Source organism: Dromiciops gliroides, chromosome 2 (assembly GCF_019393635.1).
Source record: "Dromiciops gliroides isolate mDroGli1 chromosome 2, mDroGli1.pri, whole genome shotgun sequence".
In the NCBI taxonomy this organism is placed as follows: domain Eukaryota; kingdom Metazoa; phylum Chordata; class Mammalia; order Microbiotheria; family Microbiotheriidae; genus Dromiciops; species Dromiciops gliroides.
The window spans coordinates 154,163,691-154,189,875 of NC_057862.1; the positions used below are offsets into that span (position 1 = coordinate 154,163,691).

Below are 26,185 nucleotides of genomic sequence, written 5' to 3' on the forward strand. Positions count from 1 at the left end.
TTGTTATTGTCCTGCTAACCCAAATGCTGACCCCACTACCTGGCACAGGATTAGTTTAGAGACTTGGGATCTAGTTCCAGCTGTTCACCTTTGGGAGGATTATTTGACTTTTCTGGGCCTGTTTGGTTATCTGCCAAATAAGGATGGTAAACTCTCTGCTGCCTGTTTCACAAGTTTATCATGATGATAAGTTGAGAGAATGGATGTAAAAGCACTTCAAGAAGCATAAATTACTATGCAAATATAAGGGATGATTCCTTTTGTCTTGAGAGAAAGTTAGGTTTATGAGTGCTATAAATAATCTCATATATGTGGATCCTTTCCTTCACCTCCTTGGGGTATATGCCTAAGAATATGCTGAGGCATATGCAGTTTAGTGTTTGGTTTTTTTTAAGCTATAGTTCCGAATTGTTTTCTAGATTGGTTGAACAAATCCACAGATCCACAAACAGTGCATTAGTATGCCTAACCTCTCACATCCTCCAACAATTGTGATTTTCTGCTTTTGTCATCTTTGCTAATCTAAGTTCCATCAGAAGTAAGCCTTTTTAAGGGAGGTGATGGTTACTATACTGGTAAATCATAACCACTTCGCTGGTCAGATTACATTTGGAGTACTGAGTTCAGTTCTGGGTGCCACATTAAAGTTTATTTTTCCTTTTTATTGTGAACTTATCAATCATTTACAAATATAAGTATTGCAAGATACAAAGAAAAACATGAAAAGGGGTTGTATAAGAAACTATGACCTGTTACATGTTACATATAGCTTGGTTTTTAGATATATATATGTGTGTGCATGTGTATGTGTATATGTATAAAATATATGAAGTTTAACAAAGTATGACAAAATTACTGTCACCTTCTGTATCCCCCCATTCTGTGTATTTAAAAAATGTTTGATGTTTTCTTTCATGTCTGTAACTACCTATTAAATGTACCTTCTCTTCCCCCAGTGTCCCAAGTAGAAAAATTGTAGTAGATAGGTATAGTCATGACAAACAGATCAACACATTGGATGGAGGAATTGGAAATGCTTAGCCTGGTTAAGAAAAGATGTTTTTAAATATCCATCATGTGAAAAACTAGATTTTTTTTCCTATGTGGCTCCAGAGAGGAATACTAGGTTACACAGAAACAGGTTTTAGTTCTAGATAAGGAGACACTTCTTAGAGATCTCTAAAACTGGAAGAGGCTGGAAGCAAGAGATAATTCTCTGTCACTTGTTTGAAAAAATTACTTGTTTTGAATATAATGGAGGGGATTCTGTTTCAGGGATGTTGGACTAAATGATTTCTGAGGTCACAAGGAGATTCTAAAAAATTTTGTTAAGTGAGGCAATTGGGGTTAAGTGACTTGCCCAGGGTCACACAGCTAGTAAGTGTTAAGTGTCTGAGGCCAGATTTGAACTCAGGTACTCCTGACTTCAGGACCAGTGCTCTATCCACTGCACCACCTAGCTGCCCCCATTCTAAGATTCTTAATTTTTTCTAAAGCTCTTGCATGAAAATGTCAAAATAATTGTCAAACAAAAGGATGAGCTAAACAGGCTTTCATTTCAGTTCAGATAAGATCTGAATACTTCTAGCTAAATTTTAACTACACATGTCTACTCAGTTGTTCCCTATTATATTGGAAAGGATGAATTTACTTTTTAAAACAAGTGTTGAAGCTGAATTAATTGAAGATGGTGATTGGGATGGAGCCTGTCCAGAAGGGGGTTGGTCTCCTCATGATCGTCATCACTACCACCGCCATCATCCGTCATCATCACCACCATCATCAAAAGGCCTTTGTGAAGTGCCCTGAAATGTTTATTACTGAACTAGAATACTCACTACCTGAATAGAATCTCACACAGTCCCTGCCACCTGGGGCTCATCCACCAAGACACATATGCTCGTGAAGACAAATGGGACCATGAGGGTGACTGCATAACAGCATAAGGACATGAACCTGGGATAGAAAGTCAAAGTCTTTGTGCTATGTACATGCAAAGGCTAACTTCATTTTAGGTTATTTGCAAAGTGAAGGGGATGTGAGGAAGTCTTTTGACTTGCTATTCCTCCAAGAAGGCTGGGAAGGCTTCTTGGAATGGGAAGGAAGGGAAGGAGGAAAGGAGGAGAGAGGGAGGAAAGGAAGGAAAAGAGGGAAGTGAGGGAGGAAAGAGGAAAGGGGAGAAAGGGAGGGAAAAGAGGACAATAGCTTTGTGGGCTCAGGGGTTGGGAAGAGGACTTACAGGCATACAGATGACAGCTTACAAGAAAGTCATTTCCTGGTTTCAGTGTGTGCCCCAAGTCTTTAATGTGCCCAAGACTTCCACAATAAGTGAAATTTTCTTTTCCTCTCCCTGCAGGTGTTCCATGAACGGGGCATAATTTGTGGCTATCGGCATCCTCAGAGTTCAGCCACCGCCTGTATCCTCAGCCTTTTCCAAATGACCAATGAAACCCTCAACATCTGGACACATTTGCTCCCTTCTTGGTATTTTCAGACTCTTATCCCCAGCTCTTTGAAAGTAGAAATTAGTTTGAGATGATGGGGAGTGGGGAGAAAGAACATTTTGTTTGTTTGCCAGGGCAGAGAAGTACTGGGTGTGGCCAAGGGCGGTAGGCAATGCTTCATATATGATTGGAATGCTGGCACATTGAAATAGTCATTCCTTTGGGTCTTGGAGCTTTTTTTTTTTTTTTTTTTTTTTTTTTTTGGTGAGGCAATTGGGGTTAAGTGACTTGCCTAGGGTCACACAGCTAGTAAGTGTTAAGTGTCTGAGGCCAGATCCGAACTCAGGTCCTTCTGACTCCAGGGCTGGTGCTCTATCCACTGCGCCATCTAGCTGCCCCTGGAGCTTTTTTTAGGCATGAAGAGTTCCCTCTTAACAATACAGATACCTTCTGGAGAACTGTTATGTATTAAATAGCTGACATCTTAGCGAAGATTATAACTACCAACCCACAGCAAAGACTTTATAGCAATGGAACACAGGATGAATATGTGGGAGAACCATATCAGAAAGTAGGAGAGTGAGTGCCAAAGATGAAATCTGTGGAATTTACAGGGGTTTCTCTGCCCATGATTGATTATAAAGGCTGGGGGAGATAGAGGCAACAGATGGAGGTAGAACTTGAGGTTCCTAAGATTTAGAGTTGGATGGGGGCCTAGGGAACTATTTGCTCCAATCCCCTCATTTTATAGGTGAGGAAACTGAGTCTCAGAGAAGAATGGTACTGGTTAAGGCCCTACAATTGACTAATTAGCTGCCGACCTGGGCCTAGGTAGAGAGAGATCCTGATTCTCAGCCTGGGGCTCTTTCCTGCCCAGTGCTTGCAATTCAGGAAAAGGCAGAGTTGGAAGCAAGTGAGTGAGAATAGCACCTAAGAAATGCCTGGGAACTAGGAAAGACCACCATGGCATCTAGATAACAAAGGAGAAATACTTACCAGAGAGTTTCTCTGAACAGAAACAGAGGAGACACCAGCCTCACTGACTGGAGACAGCTTTTTGGACCTAAAGGCAAAAGAGAAACAACCTGGGATAGTAGAAAAAGCCCTGAATGTGGGATCAGAGGACTTATCCCCTATTTAGTTGCATGACCTTGGAAAAGTTTAGTCACTTCACCTTTCTGGGACTGTTTCCTCAATTTGTAGAACTCAATCTAGGGGCAGCTAGGTGGCGCAGTGGATAGAGCACCAGCCCTGGATTCAGGAGGACCAGAATTCAAATCCAGCCTCAGACACTTGACACTTACTAGCTGTGTGACCCTGGGCAAATCACTTAACCCTCATTGCCCCGGCAAAAAAACCCCAAAAAGCCAACCACAACAACAACAAAAAAACCCTCAACTTATATGTTCCTTTGATCCCTCTGAGTCTCAATTTCACATCTAAAAATGGCAATAATAAAATTCTTGTTATCTACCTCATTGGAATGTTGCAAGAAAAGTGTTTTGTAAATTTTGAAATGTTATTTCTGTGTGTTATTCTACAATGGAAAGAACACTGAACTTGGAGTTCTAAGACCCTAGGTTCAAATTCTGGTTCTACCATTTTACTTCTTGTGTTGACCTTTGGGCAAGTCCTTTTAATTCTCTTGCCCCATCCCCCTAGTTTCCTCATCTGTACAATGGGGGATTTGACTAGATGATCCCTATAGTCCCTCCTGATTCTAGATTTATGATCTTATGAGCTTAGTGACCCACTAGGAAATGTTTTGCTGTCTCCCCCCATCTCCAGGAGTTGAGAGAAGCTTAGGCCTGGGGATATGGGAATAGGGAACTGCTGAGAAGAAATAAAGTAATCCCCATCTTGGTGGAATGGAATCAGAGATGACAACAGGGAGTACCTGGAAGGAGCTTTTAAATACTCTAAACCTGAGCCCTGCTAACTGAGGCTTATGAGTCTACCCTAGTGAAATAAATCAGTAGTTCAGTTCAACAACGGTTTATTAAGCCTGTACCATGTGTGAGATGAAATGCTCTGCTTCACGTAATGTGTAGCACAGAATTTCCTCTGTCAGGAAGCTCAGTTATGAACCTGTACCAGTCTGCATGTGGACTTCAGGGAGCAGGATGAAGGCAGGGGGATTGCCAGAGAAGATGCAGAAGAGGGACGGTTCCTCCTTCTTTGCCTTAAGTGAAGGCAGTAGCAGACTCTAGAAAGAGCATGAGACAAGTCAGGATGACCTTGTTTACGGTGCAGGATGAGCTAATTCCCTACGTAACTTTTGGTGAGTCTCTTTCCCCTTTCTGGGCCTCAGTTTTCTCATCTGTAAAAAATGAAGGGGGGCAGCTAGGTGGCAAAGTGGATAGAGCACTGGCCTTGGATTCAGGAGGACTTGAGTTCAAATCCGGCCTCAGACACTTGACACTTACTAGCTGTGTGACCCTGGGCAAGTCACTTAACCCTCATTGCCCTGCAAAAATTAAAAAAAAAAATTTAAATGAAGGGACTAAATTATAAATTAGATAATCTTTCCCTTTTATAATAAGAGCTAACATTAATAACTAACATGCATGGAACTTTTAGGGTTTTCATGGTGCTTTATCTATATTATCTCATTTTATCTTCACAACAACCCTCTGAGATAGGTGCTTTTATTATACCCTTTGTACAGATGAGGAAATGGAGGCTGACCTGCCCAGGGTCATATAACTAATGAGGCATATAACTAGTTATGAATTTGGATCATAACTGGATTCATGATCTTCCTCACTCCACATTCCACAGTATCCACTCTTCCACTTAACTGTGTCTAAATTGATTAGAGGAGCTATTGTTGAGTTTTGGGTGGAATTGAGTCACAGCGATCAGTACACTCATCAGAGGTGGGTGCAATCAATCATGCGCCAGCTGTCTCCCACCTTCCCTCCAAATAAGAGGACCCACATTTAAAATGTTTTTATCATTTTGGAGAAGCGAGCAAATACAGACATGATGAATTTCTGTAGGGCAGTGTATTAGGCAAACTGCCAAGCATTCTCCAAAGACATAAATCTGATTTTACAAAAAAAGAGCAGAGAATAAGAATCCTTGAACTAGAAGGAATCTTAGGGATCATCCGGTCTAAATCCCTCATTTCACAGATAAGGAAACTGGCTTGGAAGGGTTAAGCTCTTGCCATTCTTAGATCCCAGGATCCAATGATTATTTAGAATTGGAAGGGACTTAGAGATTATCCACCATAACCCTCTACCTGTTATCAATGAGGAAAATGAGGACCAGAAAGGTGCTCCAAGTTCAAACAGATATCATAGTGATCATGTGTGTGTATCTCTCCATATATTACTCTAAGTTGCAAAAAGTGCTTCTTTTTCTGATTCCTTCTCCCCTCCTTTGAAACCAAGTATATTTTTCCATCTGGGGTGTGTTACTTTGATCAGTTACTGAGAGGGAACCACAAAAAGGGGAAGGGGGTGACTGTGAAAAATATCACCGTTTGTCCTAACCAAAGTACAGGGAATTGGAAAGGTGGCTGGGCATCATCCTGGCTTAATGTGGAGGAGTGCTACGTGTGTTTCAGGTACTTCATGTGGAGGTTTATGACCACCCTGTGCATGGTTGATTTCTGGAATGACAGCTACTGCTGGCCTCTGCTTATCTACCTGAGTACCAGCTTCATTTACCCTTTTGCCTCCAGCTGTGCCCACACCTTCAGCTCCATGTCCAAGAATGCCAGACACATATGTTACTTCCTGGATTATGGTGCAGTCAATCTCTTCAGCTTGGGTAAGTGTGCTCCTCTCCCCCATTCTTGGCTCCCCTCATGACCTGTGATGGATCAAGTTGTTCAACTTCTCTCAGCCTCAGTCCCTTCTCCTAGAACAAAGCTGCTTAATTTGTGGGTAGCTGAATGTGGGGGCTGTGAAAAATTTAGCAACGGTAAAAGGTTATTCATACCTATTTTATATACCTATATAACCTGGGGTTGAGTAAAAATTTCTTGGGTGAAAAGGGGTCATGAGTAGAAAAAGTTTAAGAAACCCTTCCACAGAGGCCTTGGCAGAGATGGAATAATAACACCTTACAATTTTCATTAATGCTTTATTTATCCTTTGCAAAGTGACTTTAAATCCCATAACACTTTACAAAGTGTTTTTCGGCACATTGTCTTATAAGGTCCTCACCACAAGACCTTCCCATGTAATGCATGAGGAACCTTTTAGGTTCCCACAAAAGGGGTTAAATGTCTGGTATAAGGGTCCCACATCTAGGGTGGTGGCAGAGTTCATACAATTTAGATTTGCCTCTGTTTTCTCATATATAAAGTAGTTAATACCTGTAGAATCTCTCTCACCGAGTTGTGAGGTTCCACTGAGGTAATATATATAAAGTGATCAGCAGAATTCAAAATGCATAGAAACATCAGTTGTTTGATTAGCAATACATCATCACCTTTGTCATCCTCCATTATCATAATCCTCATGATCACTGCTGACGTCGTTGTCATCCTCATTTTGCCTCTCCTAGAGCTGCCAGTTTTAGAGTTCAGGACTTTTCATTCCTGGTCCAAGTGTTGTCTTCACTATAGTATGTTTTCTCCTTCCTATTTCTCTTTTCATGGTGCAGCCTGGGACAACTATGCCTTACCACCTCCCTTGAGTACTTGCCCTTGACTTTGCATTATGTTTGTGTAATGCCAAGCACATCCGACAATCATCGCCCCCTACTAGAGACTGTGAGTTACTAAAGGGCAAGGACTCTGTGAGTAGAGCACTTGAGGTGGGAGTCAGAAGACTAGGGTTCAAGATTTCACATCCATGACCCCAGTTTCCTCCTCTGTAAAATGAAAATCATCCATTACCTACCTGGCGAGAGTTGGTTATGGGAAGAGCATTTTACAAAGCTTAAAACAGTAACTCTTTTTGAGCTCTTATTTTCTGTCTTTCATGACCCATAGCAAGTGTTTGATAAAAGATGTGACGAATGAATGAATGTAGCCCTGAGAATCTACTGACAGCTTCCAGATGGAAGGAGCACCTCATGTTCTTCTACAGGATAAGGAGTTACAGGATGAAATTTGATGAGCATTTTGGAAAGAGCATCATGCATGGAAGCATGAAGAGTACTAAGTTCTGGTCTCCACTGCTTTGTGTGGGAACGAGTTAGAAGACCTGGGTTTAAAATCTTGCTTTTGTTCCTCACCACTGTAGTGTCATCTTGGGCAAGTCACATGACCTCTCTGGGCCTCTGTTTCCTTCTCTGTAAATGATGGGGTTGGATTAGACCAGATGATCTCCAAGGGCTCTTCTAGCACTAACTTATTAGTTGTGTCAGCCTTTCACAGTCCCTCAGTTGTTCCTGCTGTCAAGTGATGAGGATTCCTATGTTGCTTAAAGGCAAGGGTCTAAAATAGATGCTCTCCTGAGGTCCCTTACTTCCTATGTGACCTTGGGAAAATCACTTACCTTCTCTGGGCCTTACTTTCTTCAATTGTTAAAAAAAAGAAGAGGGTTGGGCTAAATAAATGACCCCTAAATTTCTTTCTAATTCTAAAGTTATTTTTTCAGCTCTAGGACATAGGAGTTTTAGGAGTTTTAAGTCCTTCAAAAAAAAAAATTACTTGCATCTTAGCCCAGCTGGTTCAAAGTAGTCAAACTGTCCTATACAGCAGAGGTATTAAACAGAATGGTGCCCTTAACAGTCCCAAATGTGGCCTGAACCAGCTTAAATTGTCATTGGGAAATATTTAACAAAATAAATAAAAATACATTTTCTATTGGTCCTTGTTTCTATTTGCATTTGACACCATTGCTATACCAAATAGAACCCTGGCTAAAGTTTTTTTGGGGGCGTTGGGGGTGGCAGGGTAATGAGGGTTAAGTGACTTGCCTGGGGTCACACAGCTAGTAAGTGTCAAATGTCTGAGGTCACATTTGAATTCAGGTCCTCCTGAATACAAGACTGGTGCTTTATCCGCTGTACCACCCAACTGCCCCTAAAGCTTAAAAAAAGAAAAAAAGAAAAAAGTAAAACCTAAATCTAAGAAGGAAACCTGGCAAAACCACCTATTGTTTCTGTTCCCATGTTCCCATAAACAGGATGTGACATATCTGACTACCAGAAAGAGAATAGTCTTAAATAAAAAGTAAAGGAATACTAAAGGAAAAGTAAAGTAAAAGAATAAAGTGAAAGAAAAGCTTCTGTAAAGGAGACTACACAAATGATCTTTGTCAGAGGTATGTGACAACCTCTGCACACCTTTTAAGGTACCTGTCCTAAAGCTAACCTTCATCCATTGGTGCAGTGTAAAGAGTGCTGGATTTGGTGACCCTGGGATCAAATCTTGCTTTGCTACTTTCTACCTGCATGACCTTGGGCATGGATCACTCATGCCTCTGTTGCCTCAACTGTCAAATAAGGAGCAGGGGTTCTTAACCTTTTTTGTATCCTAGATCCCTTTGGCAGCTTGGTGAATACTATGGGAAGCTCTTCTAATGATGCAGAAAATAAAATATACAGGATTACAAAGGTGCCAACTGTGTGGAAATACAGTTATCAAAATATTTTTAAGAATCGGCTCATGGACCCCAGGTTCTTAATGAACCCTTGGATTAACTGAAGTACAACATTATAAAGGACCATAGGATGGCAGATAAAGATCTAGAAGATAACTTTGAAGTTAGCTAATCCAAGACTCATCTTCCTGAGTTCAAATAGCCTCAAACACTTACTAGCCGTGTGACCCTGGGCAAGTCATTTCACCCTGTTTGCCTCAGTCTCCTCATCTGTAAAATGAGCTGGAAAAGGAAAGTGCAAACCCCTCCAGTATCTTTGCTAAAAAAAAATCCCAAATGGAGTCATGAAGGGTCAGACATGACTGAAACAACTGAACAACAAACAACACTTGGGTTAATCAGTCAATCAACATATATTGAGCACCTGTTACATGTGCTACATGGTACAACACTGTGATGGGTGTTGTGGGGAATATGAAACAGTCTAACACAGAGACCATCCTCTGAAAGAACCTACAAATGGGTTAGAGAGAGAAGACACATGCATATGAAATAAAGGACAACAGAGCATGTTCTAAGGCTATTTATAATGGCATAGAACATGGAAGAACTATAGAAATTCAGGAGGAGGAAGAGATCACTGTGTCCTGAAGTAGTCATATAAATTCAGGGGAAAAGTGCAACATACGTCAAAATGGCATGTATTGAGTATTTACCCTGGGCAAGGGAGTGTGGTGCTGTGTGTTATGGGGAATTCAAAGCAGCTCATGAAAAGGTCATTGCCCCTAAGGAATCTTTGGTTAAGCAGGATGGGGGTTGGGGGGTGGGGGGGGAGAGGTGGAGTGAAGTTGTATATAGAAAGATTGGCAATCCAAGGCATAGGAATAATACAGACAACAAGTGTTATCGGACTTGACCTGGGCCTTGAAAGGGGCGGTGAAGAGAAAGGTACTTTGCGTATGTTCTTTTCAACTTCCTAAAGGCATGGGAGGTGGGAAAGACTATACCATGTTCAAGTAGTGTTGAATTCTATATCCTTTATACAATCATCCTAAGGAACCAGATCCCACTGAACCCAAGCTCCTTTTCTAAGATCCCTTTAACATTCTATCTCATTCTCAGAATTCAGAAATCACTGTAGGCTGGGTCTGGTCACGCAGTGCTTCATGGAGGCAGAAAGAAGTAGGGGGAAGATTTGATTTATTAAGTTAATGACTGAGTGCTACTTTCCCATGGAATTGCATCATTTGAAATTTTCACTTTCCAAAAATAATCCCTTCTCTTGACTCATCCATCTATCTACCACTTGCATTGACAGGTTCGGCCATAGCCTATTCTGCATACACATTCCCTGCCACGTTGATTGGCACCACCTTCCATCACTACTTTGTGCCCCTGGCTGTGCTGAATACCATTTTGAGCATCGGACTTTCCTGCTACTCCAGGTATCCTCGGTATCCTTTTTCTCTGGGAGGAATTGACTGCCAAGAAGCTGTTACCTGTTCAGGTGGTTTGAAAGAAGAACAAAAAAGGAGAAGCATAAAATGGGTCTCACTTGTAGAAATACTAAATTGGTACAGGTGGTGATAGCGCCTGGAGGAGGGGGCATGTTGGGACTCTTAAGTGGGAGAGCAGAGTAGTACACTGGATTTGGAGTTAGAGGACTTGAGTTCAAATTCCATCTTTACTACTTACTGCCTATGTGACCTTGAGTAAGATAACAACCTCTCTGGGCCTCAATTTCCTTAGCTGTAAAATAAGGGGATTGAACCTCCGAAGGCCTTTCCAGGTCTAAGTCTTTGATGACAAATATAGATTGATGGCCAAACAGCAGCTTTACCTAATTTAAACACAGCAGATTGATGTCCAAGTTGAATTAGGCTTCCATTAATTTCCAGTGCCCCATCTTGTTCTGTTCTCTACTTGGTATATCCAGTCATAGAACCTAGAACGGCATGTAAGAATACTTACTTTTGCCTAAAGTATCATGTAGAGGCAGCATAGGGGGTATAGTAGGTAGGATATTGGCCTTGGAATCATGAAAACTTGGCATCAGATCCTGCCTCTGACAATTACTAGCTAAGTGGTCCTTGGTCTCTGGTATTCTTCTCTAGGCATTATTTACTAAGTCACAGACTGGTCCTGATGTGTGTAGTTACCAACTTGGGGAGGTTCCCCATAGACACTTGAATATTTGTATATCATTCTCCATATTACTATATAGTACTCCCACAAAATCATGAGGGAGTAGAATTCCTGTCCTTTTTTAAAAAAAAAAATTCTAGCATCAAACTGTATGCTCCTTGGAGAGGAAGTCTGATACAGGGGAGCTAGGCACTCAGCATCCTCAACTGAGCTTGGGGTCACCAGAGCTGATTTTAAATCTCAGCTTTGCCACTTATTACTTGTGTGAGCTTAGGAAAAAATCCCTTCACCTCTCTGGGTCTCATTTTCTTCAGTGTAAAATGATGGGGCTGAACTAGATGAGCTGGCAGGACCTTCTAGCACTTGAGATCGGGGGTAGGATCTATGATATCTAGAGCAGGCCTTGGAGTCAGAAGAGCAGGTTCAAGTCCTATGATAAAAGGCCTGTGATAAAAATGGCAAGTTAAGGCTTATTGGTACTAGGCAGAAGGTGTGTGACTTGTTCATACCTGATGGATTAGTTCTTGGAAAAGGCACTATGGATTTTTGGATAACATCAAGATTTTCATCACAACATGTATCTCCCTTACTGTCCTGAGCTAATATCATTGCCATTTTCTGTGGGTCAATATCTTCTGGCTTAAATGTCCCCTTCCTGATTTCTCTCTGTAAAGATGCTGATTTACAAGTTGCTGTCTCTTCTTGAAAATACTCCTAGTCAAACTCTTTCCCCCTCCCCTTTATCATCCCAGAGTGCACAGTGCTCCCAGAAAAAAAAATCTTTTAGGAAATAGAGGAATGCTGGAAAGGATGATCCATCCTGGCTATAAATAAAATAAGATATAAAGGTTTTTCTCCTCCCACCATCTTCTCAAGGATCTCAGTCAAATCAATCAATAAGCATTTTTTAAGAATCTACCATGTGCCAGGTACTTACTATGCTAGATGCTGGGAGGCCAAAAAAAAAAAAAACCAAAAAAAAAAAAAACCACCCAGTCCCTGCCCTCAAGGAAAGGTGCTTCATTCTATTGGGGAGAACAAGTAGTCACTTAAGAATATGTAAAAATATACAAAATAAATAGAAATCCGTATTGTGTTAGCTAAGAGATATGGGAACACATACATAAAACTTAGTTATTCTGCTCTTAAAAAACTAACAGTCCAGGGGCAGCTAGGTGGCACAGTGGATAGAGCACCGGCCCTGGATTCAGGAGTACCTGAGTTCAAATCTGGCCTCAGACACTTAACACTTACTAGCTGTGTGACCCTGGGCAAGTCACTTAACCCCGATTGCCTTACTTAAAAAAAAGAGCTAACAGTTCAGTTAAAAAGATAAAAATACAAAGAAAAAAGTTAAAAAGGGTAATGACAAACAAGAGATGTCACCAAGGAAATAAATGATTAATATCAAATGAGTGACACAGTGTAGTATGATCCAAGGAGGACTAGACTGGTTGTTGAGAGGCCTGGCTGCTGGTCCAATCTGCAAACATAAAACTGCATTTCAGTTTCCTCATCTGGAAATAAGGAGATTGAACTAGGTTATTTCTACAATCCCTTTCACATTCTATATAATTCTCAGAATTCAGAGGAGGGGAAGATCACTGCAGGCTGGGAATAGTCAAGGGGAAAGAGGTGGGGGAAGATTGGATTTATTAATGGCTGAGTGCTACTTTCCCATGAAATTGCATAATATGAATTTTTAGCTTTCCAAAAAGAGCAAAAGTTTTGTAGATTTTTTATAACTTGCCAACAAACCATCAGGTTGGATTATTTCCACCTTCATTCTAACTGGGAATAGGTCAGTTGGCCTTCAGCTATCAGGACTTCTTTTTTTTTCTGGAGGGGAGTTTGGTTTAATATGTCACTATCTTTGCAAAAACAGTGCTTGGCAAAGATGCCCTAGTGTCCAGCAAAAAAGAAAAAAAGAAAAGAAAAGAAAAGTAGTAGACTATGCCACGTACAGACTTGGGCCAAAAGTGACAGAAAAGAAGAGCCAGGAAATTCTGAGAGTAGAGTAGGCTGCAAAGCCATGACTTTGTTACCTTTCAGGGATATGAATATTCTTGGAATTCGAGCAAGGGATTTAAACTGTCCCTGTTTCTTCCTCATTTCTTTTCTTTCCATTTCTGTGTTTATTACTTTCTCCTATTATTCTATCAATGTTTTTTTTTTCTTTTCATTTTTCTTCAGGTTTTCATTCCATTTTTTTTTTCTGGGATAGAGAGAAAATATAAGGTTAAAGTCCACGGAGGGTGTATTGGTAAAAAGAATACTGGGGGGGGGGGGCAGCTAGGTGGTGCAGTGGATAAAGCACTGGCCCTGGATTCAGGAGGACCTGAGTTCAAATCTGGCCTCAAACGCTTGACACTTACTAGCTGTGTGACCCTGGGTGAGTCACTTAACCCCCCATTGCCCTGCCCCCTCCAAAAAAGAATACTAGGGGAAAAAAGAATACTAGGATTAGGAATCAGTAGACTCAACACTAACAGAACCACTTTCCTCATTTTACAGATGAGGGAACTGAGGTCCAGAGAGATTCAATGACCCACCCAAACTTATTCTGTAAAATATGAGGTCCCTTCTAGCCCTAAGATTCTATGAATTTAATGTTCTGATGTTTGTCAAAGACTTTTTACCCAACTTTACCCTTTAATATGGTCTTCCTCTTCCCTTCTTGTGATTGTTTAGCTCTCTATATGTAGAATGGTCAACAGTGGGTTGAGAGAAGCACCTTCAACTGCTGTGAAGGAAATAGAAAAAAAACTACCATTTTTCCCCTCTTCAAATTATTAAAAAACTTAACAGTTTTCAAAGGAAGAAATCCAAGTTATGCAAAAACTAATATGAACAACTGTTCTAAATCATTAACAGAGAAATGCATCTCATATCAGGAAAATGCCATTTGTTGGAGGGGCTGTGGGAAAATAGGCACAATAAGACAGTGTTGGAACTGCAAGTTAGTCCAGCCATTCTAAAAAGGAATTTGGAGCTATGTCCCCACAGTCACTCAACTGTGCTTATCTTTTGACTATTAAAACAACTACCATATTTTACCTCATAGAGATCAGAGGAAAAGAACCCATATGTTCAAGAATATAGTAGCTCTTTTTGTTATAAAAAAAGAACTAGAAACTAAGGGGGTGCCCATCAGTTGGGGAATGGCTGAATAAATTATGGAAAATGAAGGTAATCCATCAATCAGACATTTATTAAGTACCTACTATGTGCCAGGCACTGTGCAAAGTGCTAGAGGCACAAGAGGAGGCAAAAGACAGTTGTTGGCCTCAAGAAGCTCACAATTTGTATACAAGTAATTTATATACAGGATAAATAGGGAATAATTAACAGAGAGAAGGCATTAGAATTAAGAGGGGTTTGGAAGGGCTTCATATAAAAGATGGGATTTTAGTTGAGACTTAAGGAAGTCAGGGGAGGCAGTAGGTAGAACTGAGGAGGTAAAGCATGCCAGAAGACAGTCAGAGAAAATTCCTGGAGCCAAGACAGGGAGTGCCTTGTTCATGGAACAGCAGAAAAGCCAGTGCCACTGGATTGAAGAGTACATTTCTGGGAGTAAGGTGTGAGAAGCTATTGCAATAGTCTAGCTCTGAGGTGATGAGGGCCTTCACCAGAGGGAAGAAGGGGGCATATTCAAGAAATGTCACAAAGGTGAAATCAACAGGCTCTGACAACAGATTGCATGTGGGGAAGGGGGCGAGGGAGGGGGAGTGGTGAGAGATGTGGGAATTGAAAATGACTCACTCCTAGGTTGCAAGTCTGAATGATTAGGAGGATGGTGTTATTCTCCACAATAATAGGGAAGTTAGGAAAGGGGGATGAGTTTAGGGAGAAAGATGAGTTTTGTTTTAGACATGTTTAGTTTAAGAAGTCTACTGTACATCCAATTAGAGATGTCTGAAAGTTTGAGATGCAAGAACTGGAGGTTAGCGGAGAAGTTGGGGCAGGATGGGTAGATTGAGAATCATCAGCAGAGAGATGGTAATTAAATCCATGGGAGCTGATGAGATCATCAAATGAGGTAGTATAGAGGTAATGGAATATTGCATCATAAGATGAAAAGGAAAGTTTCAGAAAATCTGGGGAAGATTCGTCTGAATAGAGGTAGAGTGAAGTGAGCAGAACCAGGAGAACCACCTCTACAATGACAGCAATGCTGTAAATAGAAACAACTTGAGACTTAAGAATTCTAATCAATTCAGTGTTCAATCATGATTTCAGAGAACTAATGATGAAACATGCTATCCAGAAGTGACGGCCCTCTGTTGTGGAATCAAACACACATTTTTGGACATAGCTAATATGGACATTTTCTTTGGCTTAGCTATGCATATTTGTTAGAAGGATTTTCTATTTCTTTTTTCTTTTCAATTTAAGGTTGGTGAGGGGTTGGGATAGAGTACCTCCCCCCATAAAAAAGAGAAGCATACTTAAAGTGCTTGTGCACACGTGTGTGCACACGCACACACACACCACACCACACACACACACACACGTATATATGTATACATATATAATGGCCAGAAAGAATTTGACAAGCAGAACAGCTTTGAAAATTACATGTTGAATTTATTATATATTTTAAAAGAAAAGTAAATTATATACAATTTCAATTTTATGTACATTCCTCTTTTTTCTGTTCTACTATATATATGGAAATGTTCATTTTATTTGTTAAGCTCAAAATAAAAAAATTTAAACAAGCAAAGAAAACTATTAAACTAAGAAAAATATTACTTATCAGCAAGTCCTTAAAAAAAAAGCACAGGTCATCCTATCACAGTTCATATCATTAAGGGCTAATCATAGCTCTGACTCAGTACCTATGTGATATCTAACAAGTCACTTAGCCACTATGGATGGCCCGCAGTTTCCTTATCTGCAAGGTGTGAGGGGACTAGATGACATCCTTTACAATTTTAAATTTATGCTTCTCTAATAAAGAAGAGCCAAATATTTAGTGCCTCTCTGGTAGGGAATGACCAACTGAAAAGAAGAGCTCTGGAGCTAGTGAGGGGGAAAAGGGGTCATGCATTCATTGCTCTTAACCATTTTCCTTCTCTAAATGCTATTATTTTGTGGTTTGTGGTTTTGTGTACTTACTATTTTGTTTTAGTGGGAGATTTGGATGTGTTTAGGTCAAATCTAAGGAGCTCAAAGAGAGTTGAAGAATTTCAGTTTAAAGATGGAATCCCCTATCCCAAATCCAACTATAAAGAAATAGTTGTGGGGGGCAGCTAGGTGGTGCAGTGGATAGAGCACCGGCCCTGGAGTCAGGAGTACCTGAGTTCAAATCCGGCCTCAGACACTTAACACTTACTAGCTGTGTGACCCTGGGCAAGTCACTTAACCCCAATTGCCAAGAAGAAGAAGAAGAGGAAGAAGAGGAAGAAGAGGAAGAAGAGGAAGAAGAGGAAGAAGAGGAAGAAGAGGAAGAAGAGGAAGAAGAGGAAGAAGAAGAAGAAGAAGAAGAAGAAGATGAAGAAGATGTCGTCGTCAATTTCAGCTTTTCTCCCTTTCACTTAGGTAGGGAAGCATTGATAATTCAGAAGGCTCATGAAAGGTGATGGAAAGAGTGATGACTTTGGAGTCACAGGGCCTCATTTTGAAACCTGGTTAAGAATTGTAACCTTGGGCAAGTCTTTAATTTCTCTAGGTCTTAGTTTTCTGATCTAAAGCTATGATCCACATCCTGGGTTTTATAGGGTATGAATGCTACATGGCCTGGGACCAGAAAAAAAGAATCTGTTTTATAGACTACATTGTTGTTAATTAGATCAACAGAATTGTTTCTATAAGCTATGAGCTGGCACATGAAATAAATATATTTATTATATAGGCCCCTTCCTTGGCATAGTGTTAGTTGAAATGAGACACTATCTGTAACCAACAAACATCTCTATGGGACAAAAAGGTTTTTGGTTTTTTCCCTTAAGATTTAGTGGCCCGCATATTTCAGGCAGTGTGATTTCATATTCTGTGATTCAGTGGCCCGCATATTTCAGGCAGTGTGATTTCATATAACAAGATGCAAATGTGTTTGGCCTCCTAGAGTTGCTTGTCACAAGATTCTACCTATAGCTTACTTAACAATGGGGTTCTTAAAGGTAAAACTGACTTTTTGGCCCTCTTCTATCCTTTCTTGTGGACAAAGAAAGAGAAGCTTTGGGGGGGGGCAGAATTCTATGTTTCTTTAGGTCACTAGCCCCATTAAAGGCAAAGTTGTTTTGCTGTTCTGAAACTGGCCTTTAGACATCCCTCTACTTTTTGGGGATTAAGGCCCCAGCTGCTTCTATACATGGGGAGGCTGAACTAGATGATTGTAAAGGTCTCTTTCTGGTCTGATGTTCTATGATGACAAAGGTTGTAAAGAAAGACTCTTCTCCCAGCCCTGCCTCCGTCATCCTAACTTCTCCCTACCTCCTCAGCAGGGAGACAGAAGTGGCTTCTTTGAGATTTGCAATGTAGTTGTTAAGTATTTCTCTCTGCCAGCTTCCACCTGTCCTCCTTCTTTCCTCTATTGCTGTCTCTTTCCTCTTTTTCTTTCCTTTTAGGTTCAGCTTTGCAGCTGAAGACCATCATTCTACTCACCTTTGCAGAAGCACTTAATCGATGCCATCTTCCACAACGGGTGAAATATTGATTAAAATCCCAGGAAATCCATAGTTTTGTGAATGGCCACCAGAGCTCTTTCTTTCTGTGTAAGTGGCCAAGTCACCATCCTGCCCCTGAAGTGAAGGGGCAGGGACCACAGAGAACAACATAAGAGAGCTTTTTTCTGACTAGGATTCTATGATTTTGTTACCTTGAAAATGAGTTATGGAAGGGCAAGGGGAAAATAGAGAGTAAATTTCTAGTTATTAGGTAGGTTCAAGTGGATCTGACCTATCTCTGAAGGCAATGAAGCAGGTGTCTTGACTTGGGTGACAAAGGAGAGATGATCAGCATTTGAATTTTTCTCTCAGTGAAGAAGGTCCCTTGTGGAGCTGGGAATTCCAATGGCCCATGTTCCTGGATGCAGTGTACCTAGTAATCTGGTTTCATGGGTTAGTCCCACCTGAGAAAGTCAGTAGGTGATCAGGATGATGAAAAAAAAAATCTTGAAATAACAGGATCAGCTGAAGGAAATGTGGATGTTAAGCTTAAAGAATATTGGGGAGAGAGATATGATAGCTCTCTTTACTAGGAGAGCTATCATGTGGAACAGGATGTAAAGTAGATTTGTCTTACTTGGCCCCAGAGGGTCAAGTAAAAGCAACTGATGACATTTGCTGAGGCAAGTCTCAGTTCCATGTGAGGAACGTTTAACTTTTAGAAGGGTCCAAAAGTCAAACGGGCTGCCTCTTTGGGTAGTGGGTTCTCCTTTACTTTAAGTGAATACTAAATAAGCACTTGGGGTTGGAGGGGATATCATAGAGGGAATTGCTAATCAGGTACCCATTGAACTAGATGGATTTTATGGTGCCTACTAAGTCTGAGATTCTAGCATCAGAGAAAAAGTACTGAACTAGGAGTCAGGAGATTTGTGTTCTAGTCCCAGTAACTAGTATGATAGTAGGCAAGTCACCTCTCTGGGTTCCAGTTTCTTCAGCTGTAAAATGAGTGGGTTTAACTAGATTGTTTAGATCTCCTCAGATTCTGACATGCTTTATAAGAGTCTTAAGTACATACTACAAGAAAGCTAATGTAATAGCAAGTCTTTCAAAATCTGATGCTACCCAGATTTCAAAATATCATCCAATTTTAATCCATTGTAAATCGTGTGATCAACTCTTGTGGTACTTTGCAAACATTAACTGATTAATATTTACTTATACATGAGGGTGGTGAAGAACATCCATCCCTCTTCAGGGATGACAGAAGCAGCATTGCTGCCTAGGAGACAGCATGCAAAAAACATGTGAAAAGCAGTGATCTTAGAAATATGAGAGCTTTGTCTGTGTTCTGTAGGTTGCATGGTACAGTGGAAAGAACAATGACTGGAGTCAGAGGACCTTGGGGAAATCATGTAATTCCCCTGGGCCTCAGTTTATTCATCTGTAAAATGAGGTTGGACTAGGCAGACTTTGAAACCCATTTTAGCTCTAGATTTATGATTCTACATCCCTTAACATCTTACTCCCAACATTTATTATCCCTGTGACCCTGGAAAAATCATCCTTTATGAACTTGTTTTCATCTGTAAAAATTGCAGTAACTCTATTTACCTTTCTTCAGCACTTTGCAAAAATCAGAGATACTATAAAAATGTCTAGAAACCTCTGAAAATGTTTCTAGATCATGAGAATTCTTTAGGTATAACTTACCAGTATCCCCTGTGCTTTAAGTATAAAAGGTTACTATAAAAAGCTGCTTTCACCATTAAAGACAGTGGAGCCACCTCACTTGGACTCTTATATTACAGTTGCAGATAGGCTCATTGGAGAGGTAGAAATAGCACTGAGGAGAAAAAACAAACAGCTGGATTGGACCAAGTACATATTAGAGATCTATGCTGGAGGAGACACAATTTTGAGAGTGTTGAGGGATCAACATACAAAGTATCTGAAATAGGGAAGAGAGCGATACCAAGAGTATGTGGAAAAAACCCCTCAAACCTTGATTATAACACACACATACATACACACACACATACTGTGTATATATGTGTGTATGTGTGTGTATGTGTATATATATACATATATATATATACACACACACACACACGTGTTTTTTTGTTTTGTTTTTTTAGTGAGGCAATTGATCACTTTTAAAACGTGTGTGGGGCAGCTAGGTGGCGCAGTGGATAGAGCACCAACCCTGGAGTCAGGAGGACCTGGGTTCAAATCTGGCCTCAGACACTTAACATTTACTAGCTGTGTGACCCTGGGCAAGTCACTTAACCCCAACTGCCTCACTAAAAAAAAAAAAAACCAAAAACCAAAAAAAGTGATCCAGAGAACATCAACTACTGCCCAATATGCCTGATAGGTAATCTTCCATCTCTACAAAATCTTTATGTCCATTCTGCTGCCTAGTAGGGAACAAGAAAATTTTCACAAGCAATATTCAACAATACACCATAGCTTTACAATTTCATAATTGACTAAAGGCTGCACATGATACCAGATTTCATTTATCTTTTTTTTGTGAATTATGAAACATTGTTTGATTTGGGAGAGGAAAATGCAGTCTTAAAGACTCCTATCCTAATAAATGTCTTCCATCTACACATTGAAATCACTCAAGATTACTTGAAAGATATAGCAGAAATAACCCTCTTCAATAATCCACAGATCATAACTGTTAAGCAATGCTGACACTGAGAGGTGTATGCTTGCCAGAGATGTGTGCCTTTAGGAGAAAGGCAATCCAACACCAAATCCAAGTTGAAGAGGGATTTTTTGTGGAGGGTGAGGTCCTTCAGTTTTGCCTGTTTGCACATGACGTTGTACTGGTTGCATGAAACCTGGAACAATGCAGAGTCTCAAAGAAGAGATTCTTAGCCACTCAAAAGGCTGAAGCCTGATCACATAGGAAGAGCAAATAGAACAATTTTTTAAGCTTAGATTTTATTGCCTTTTATTGTATGTTGCCTAGATTATGACATACAATGCAATGGATAAACTATAGAACTTGTCTATCTAGATGTACATATGCACATCTAGAGTAGACAGTGTAAATGGATGAGTTGGGCCCAAAGTTGACTGCAAAGAAGAAAGCAGACCGGATTGTCTTCACAAACATCAAAACAAAGGCCCATCTTTTTCAAACCAACATCTATCAATGTTGCTGTATGGCAGTAAAATATGAAAGTCTCCAAATAATTAAAAATGAGCATTACATGGAGGACAATGGAAAGGTACATAGTGGATATGAACAGGCTGCAACAAGTAACCAATGAGAAGCTTTGAAGTACAAGAATAAAGGATGTTGTCAGGGACATGTATGGTCAATTAGTCAATCAATGAGTATTTGATAAGTACCTGCTATGTGTCAAGCACTTTATTAGGCACTGGAGATACAAATACAAAGGATAGGAAAAGAACATGTACTGGTCACATGGCAAGGATGAGGGATAACAAATAGACAGCCAGTGTTCCACTGGTCCCTCTCTGATGCCAAGAGAAAATCTGTAGCAAGGGAGATCTCTAGCACCTTGGGAGACATTCTGGACATGGCTTAATTTCACAGGATGGACAAGCATGGATGGGGGATGATCTGTCCTAAGGGAGTTCCTAAATTGATGACTTCACAGACTCAGTGGAATATTGTGAGTTTATCTAGAGATTTTAGCAAAGCATTTTACCAAGTCTTTGTGTGGAAAAGATAAAGAGCTGTAGGCTAGAGGATAGCATAATTAAGTGGCTTTGAAAATGGTTGAATACCCAAAGAGTAGTCATTAATGGTTCAATGTTCATTTGGATGTACCTTAATGGAGTGCTCCCAGCAGAGATATGTGCATGGCCCTGGGCCCTGAGTAATTTGACAATTCAATGAATGACTTGAATAAAGGCATAGATAGCATCTTTTCAGATGTGCTGGTAACCTAAATTGGGAGGTATAAAGCTGACATTTTATGTCAGTCTGAGTTTAGAAAGATCTTGACTGACTAGAACACTGGAACCAAATCAAAAAGAAATTAAATGGGGCAGCTAGGTGGTGCAGTAGATAAAGCACTGGCCCTGGATTCAGGAGGACCTGAGTTCAAATCTGGCCTCAAACACTTGACACTAGCTGTGTGACCCTGGGCAAGCCACTTAACCCTCATTGCCTTGAAAAAACCAACCAAACAAACAAAGAAATGAAATTTAGTAGGGATCAATGTAAAGTCTTAAACTTGGGTTCAAAAATTAAATTATATATATAGTATACAAACACAAACATGTATGTGTACACATACATATACACACATGTGTATATATACACACATACATACACACATATGTGTGTGTATGTATGTGTATATATGTATATATATATATATATATATATATATATATATAAGGACTGTTAGCAGTGCATATGACAAACATCTAGGGCCTTTAGTAAACTAGAGCTAAAAATGAACCAACAGTGTGGTACAGTAGCAAAGAAAGCAAATGCAATCATAGGCTGCACTGAGGTATAGTGTCTATGATTGCTCTGGCCAGGCCACACAGCTGCAGTATTACGTTAAATTCTGACCACCACACTCTTGCAAAATCTTACAGAGGGTGACTAGAACAGTGAAGAGCCCTGACAGGCTACCATATAAGATTTATTTGAAAGACCTGGGCCCCTGGGCTTTAGATAACTCATCTATGAAATGAGACTATGATGGGAAATATGGTTGGACTTGATGCCACTTGAAATCCCTTCTGGGTCTAGATATATGATTTCTATGATCCTTCATTATATTTAGGAGGAAGTGAAGAGTGAAATGGGAACAAATAGCTGTTAAGCACCAACTATGTGACAGGCACTGTGCTAAGTGCTTTACAAATATTTATTTGATCCTCAAAACAACCCTGAGAGGTAGGTAGTATTATTATTATTATCCGCATTTTACAGTTAAGGAGACTGAGACAGAGGTTAAATGATTTACCTAAGGTCACACTGCTACTAAGTATCTGAGACTGGATTTGAACTCAGGTCTTCCTGACTCTAGGCCTAGTGCACTATCCTCTGGACCACCTAACTTGTGCCAAGAGAAGAGAATATTTGTCTTTACATAGTTAAAGGGCTGTCACATTGATGCTTCTTTTTTTCCCACTTGGCCCCAGAGGACAGAATCTATGAGTAATAGGTAGAAGTTATAATGAATCTTAAGCTTGAAGTAAGGAAAAACTTCCCCACAGTTAGATACCCCAAAGTGGAATGAACTGCCTTGGAGATCAGTAGGTTTCCCTTCAACTAGAGGTCTTCAAAGCAATGGTGAGACATCATTGGGGTATATTGGAGAAAGCAAGAATTCTTGTTCAGGCATTAGCTGGATTGGATCACCTCTGAAGTCCCTTTCAATTCTGGGATACTATGACTCTGTGAGTTATTATACTTATATAACCTATGACTTCATCAGTGTGGGAATTCTCTCCATCAGTGCAGAGCACAACTTGTTAGATGGTCTTCTGAGAGCTGTTGCTTAAATATAGCTTGTCCGATGGGGATCCTCTCCAAACTTAGGGAGTCTGAACCTCTGACAATAGACTTGAAGTCTATTGTTAGGCTTTTTCTAATGCAGTAGAAGAATCTGCCAGATCTTACTTTTTGGAGGTATAGTCTTCAAAGACCAAGGGTCTATAGCATGAAGAAGAATCAGAGTGGGATTTTAGGGGAGAGAACTATTGGGAGTCAGTTATTTTCCAAGTAGCACAAAAACTCTGGTTAGGGGGCAGAGAGTTAAAGACTTCATCAGGATTTCATGATGTGATGTTAAAATTACAACCTAGGATTGTTGTGGCTCTTTATCTGGTGCCTGGGGTTATTAGAAAGGTCATTTTAGTGATTTGGATCATAAAAGATAATTTTCCAACTATTAGGAATTCTCATTATTTTTCTCTAAGTAAAGCTAGTTATCCTGAAATTTAAGGTCGAATGTACAGCTGATTTTTTAATATCTTGGAATTTTGAGTCTAGTCCTCCACCCTCTTATTCTCCTTCCTCCTTTCTATTATTTTTTCTCTTCCTTTATAGTGCTTACTTTTTGAACTTGTACCTGGTTTTTGTTTTGTTTTTTAAACTATGACAAGTTTAAACTTTAAACAAGTTGTTGGCCAGTGAAGGAAGAATGTTAGTAGCAGGCTTTATTAGAGATTTGGTGTAGAAGTGGAAATACAGATAAAAGTCAGGTCTTTAGGTAGCTGTGGATTTCCACAGCCCATGAAAATCATTCCTTTTCCCCATTAATATAGAGAACAACTGTATTAGCTGAGAGACATCTAGGAAGGGAAGAAAGAGTTGGACTTAGAGGCAGGAAGATCTGAAATCAAATTCTGTCTCATATACTTACAGTGTGACTCTTAAGCAAGTCACTTAAAGTCTCAGTCTCAGATTCATCTACAAAACTCAAACACCTAACTTAAAGGGTCATTGTAAGGATCAAATGAGGTAACATAAGTAAGGTGCTTTGCAGACATAAAACATTATATTTAAAAAACCAACCAAGCATTATATAAATGCTAGATATTATTAGACACTTGATGGCTTTTGGAAAAATTATACAACTAGGGGACAGCTAGGTGGAGTAGTGGATAAAGCACTGGCCCTGGATTCAGGAGGACCTGAGTTCAAATCCAGCCTCAGACCCTTGACACTTTTTCTTTTCTTCTTTACTTTCTTTTTTATTTTTTTGTGGGGCAATGAGGGTTAAGTGACTTGCCCAGGGTCACACAGCTAGTAAGTGCCAAGTGTCTGAGGCTGGATTTGAACTCAGGTCCTCCTGAATCCAGGGCCGGTGCTCCATCCACTGTGCCACCTAGCTGCCCTCTCACTTGATACTTACTAGCAGTGTGACCCTGGGCAAGTCACTTAAACCTCATTGCCCCACACCTACCCCCATCAAAATTATACAACAGGGGGCAGCTAGATGGTGCAGTGGATAGAGCACTGGCCCTGGAGTCAGGAGTACTTGAGTTCAAATCCAGCCTCAGACACTTAACACTTACTGTGTGACCCTGGGCAAGTCACTTAACCCCAATTGCCTCACTAAAAAAAAAAATTATACAACAAGTGGGATAAAGCTATGATGTATTGGGAAAAGCATTGTATTTAAAATTAGAAGATGCAGATTCTGCTGGTTCTGCTACAAACATTTGTATTATTTGAGGCAAGCTGTTCATTCTCACTGGGAATTGGCCTCACTGCCTTCTAGAGTCTCATGAAGCTTGAAATCTGATGTAGTTAAAAAGCATATGGCACTTAAGTCAGAAAACCTTGGCTACACTCTTAGCTCTGCCACTTTACTAGACACAAATTTATAAACTTGGATAAGTTGTAATTGCTCTGACCCTTATTTTTCCTGCTTTGTAAAATGGGAATAATACTCACAAAACTGTTGTGAAGATCAAATAAGATAATGCATTGAAAATACTTTGAGAATTGCAAAAGAGACATAAGGATGAATTTGAAAAATCATCTCTCAAGGAACTGTATGAAAATTTGTTTGATGGAAGAGAGGCTTTTAGGCAAGTTATAAAGAGAAACGAAGGTGGTAAGATGTAAGGACAAAAGTGAAGTGGTGGGAACAGGACATTAAATATTGATGTAAATCGTGGCTACAAAATTCAAAAATTTTGGCTAGTGTTGAAAGGGCTAAGAATACTTTGTTTTTAGTAAGGCACTTAATGACTCTTGAGAGACTGTTTTACTCTGTTTCATTGTCAGATAGCCTTGCCTTCTCAGCTCTTTAGGCAAGAGCAGTAGCGCACTGAGATGATTTTAGATACATCATATCCAAGTGTCAGGGTTTTCTGCTTGTCTCCAGCATTCTGAATCAATTAGCTTCATTTGAATTTGTGAGATTGCCATAAGAATTGGTCAGCACGTTAACTCTGCAGACAGACTTACCGACAGAGACCTTGTATGCCTTGCTGAAGCAACCCATTTTTTTTTACCCCCAACTGCCCCCATATCCTGCTTTGGTCAATTTCTCTATTTGTGCTACTTTCAACTCACCAAACTCCACTTGGTCATTTACTGAAGCTTCAGTAATGCAGCATATTTCTGTGTGCAGTATTGCTGACTGTACCTCGCTATAGTCTTCCTTTCTAGCCATCATCATCACTCATTTTAATGTTCCATCTATCTTAAGCTTTAAAGGGGGTGAAAGGAGAAAGAAACAATGGATTCATATTAATTCAGTTTCTTTAAGACTTGTGCTGAAGATATATTAAATATTTCAAAAACCTCCCCAAGTAATTAAATGCCTAATTGGGCCACCAAGCTTAATGGTAATAGCTTGTTGAGGTTCTGACTAATTATGGTATATCATAACCTTCATAGAAACATACAGAAGGCAAAAGAAGAATGTTAACTGACCTGTTTCACTCAGCTCTGTTGTATGTCCTCCCTCCCTCCCCTCTGCTAGTGAACATATGGTCATTGTTCTTC

General features: G+C 40.1%; 1 protein-coding gene across 3 annotated transcripts in view; it reads left to right on the top strand.

Annotated features, from left to right (window-relative positions):
• The window catches only part of KIF23 (kinesin family member 23), a 141,953-nt gene that overhangs the window by 62,336 nt on the left and 53,432 nt on the right, over positions 1 to 26,185 (top strand). For all 3 annotated transcript variants that reach the window (XM_043989238.1, XM_043989236.1, XM_043989237.1), the window contains 3 exons: positions 2,357 to 2,484; positions 6,019 to 6,224; positions 10,272 to 10,398. In XM_043989238.1, the coding sequence (XP_043845173.1) occupies positions 2,357 to 2,484; positions 6,019 to 6,224; positions 10,272 to 10,398 (461 nt within the window). The remainder of the gene's footprint in view (positions 1 to 2,356; positions 2,485 to 6,018; positions 6,225 to 10,271; positions 10,399 to 26,185) is intronic.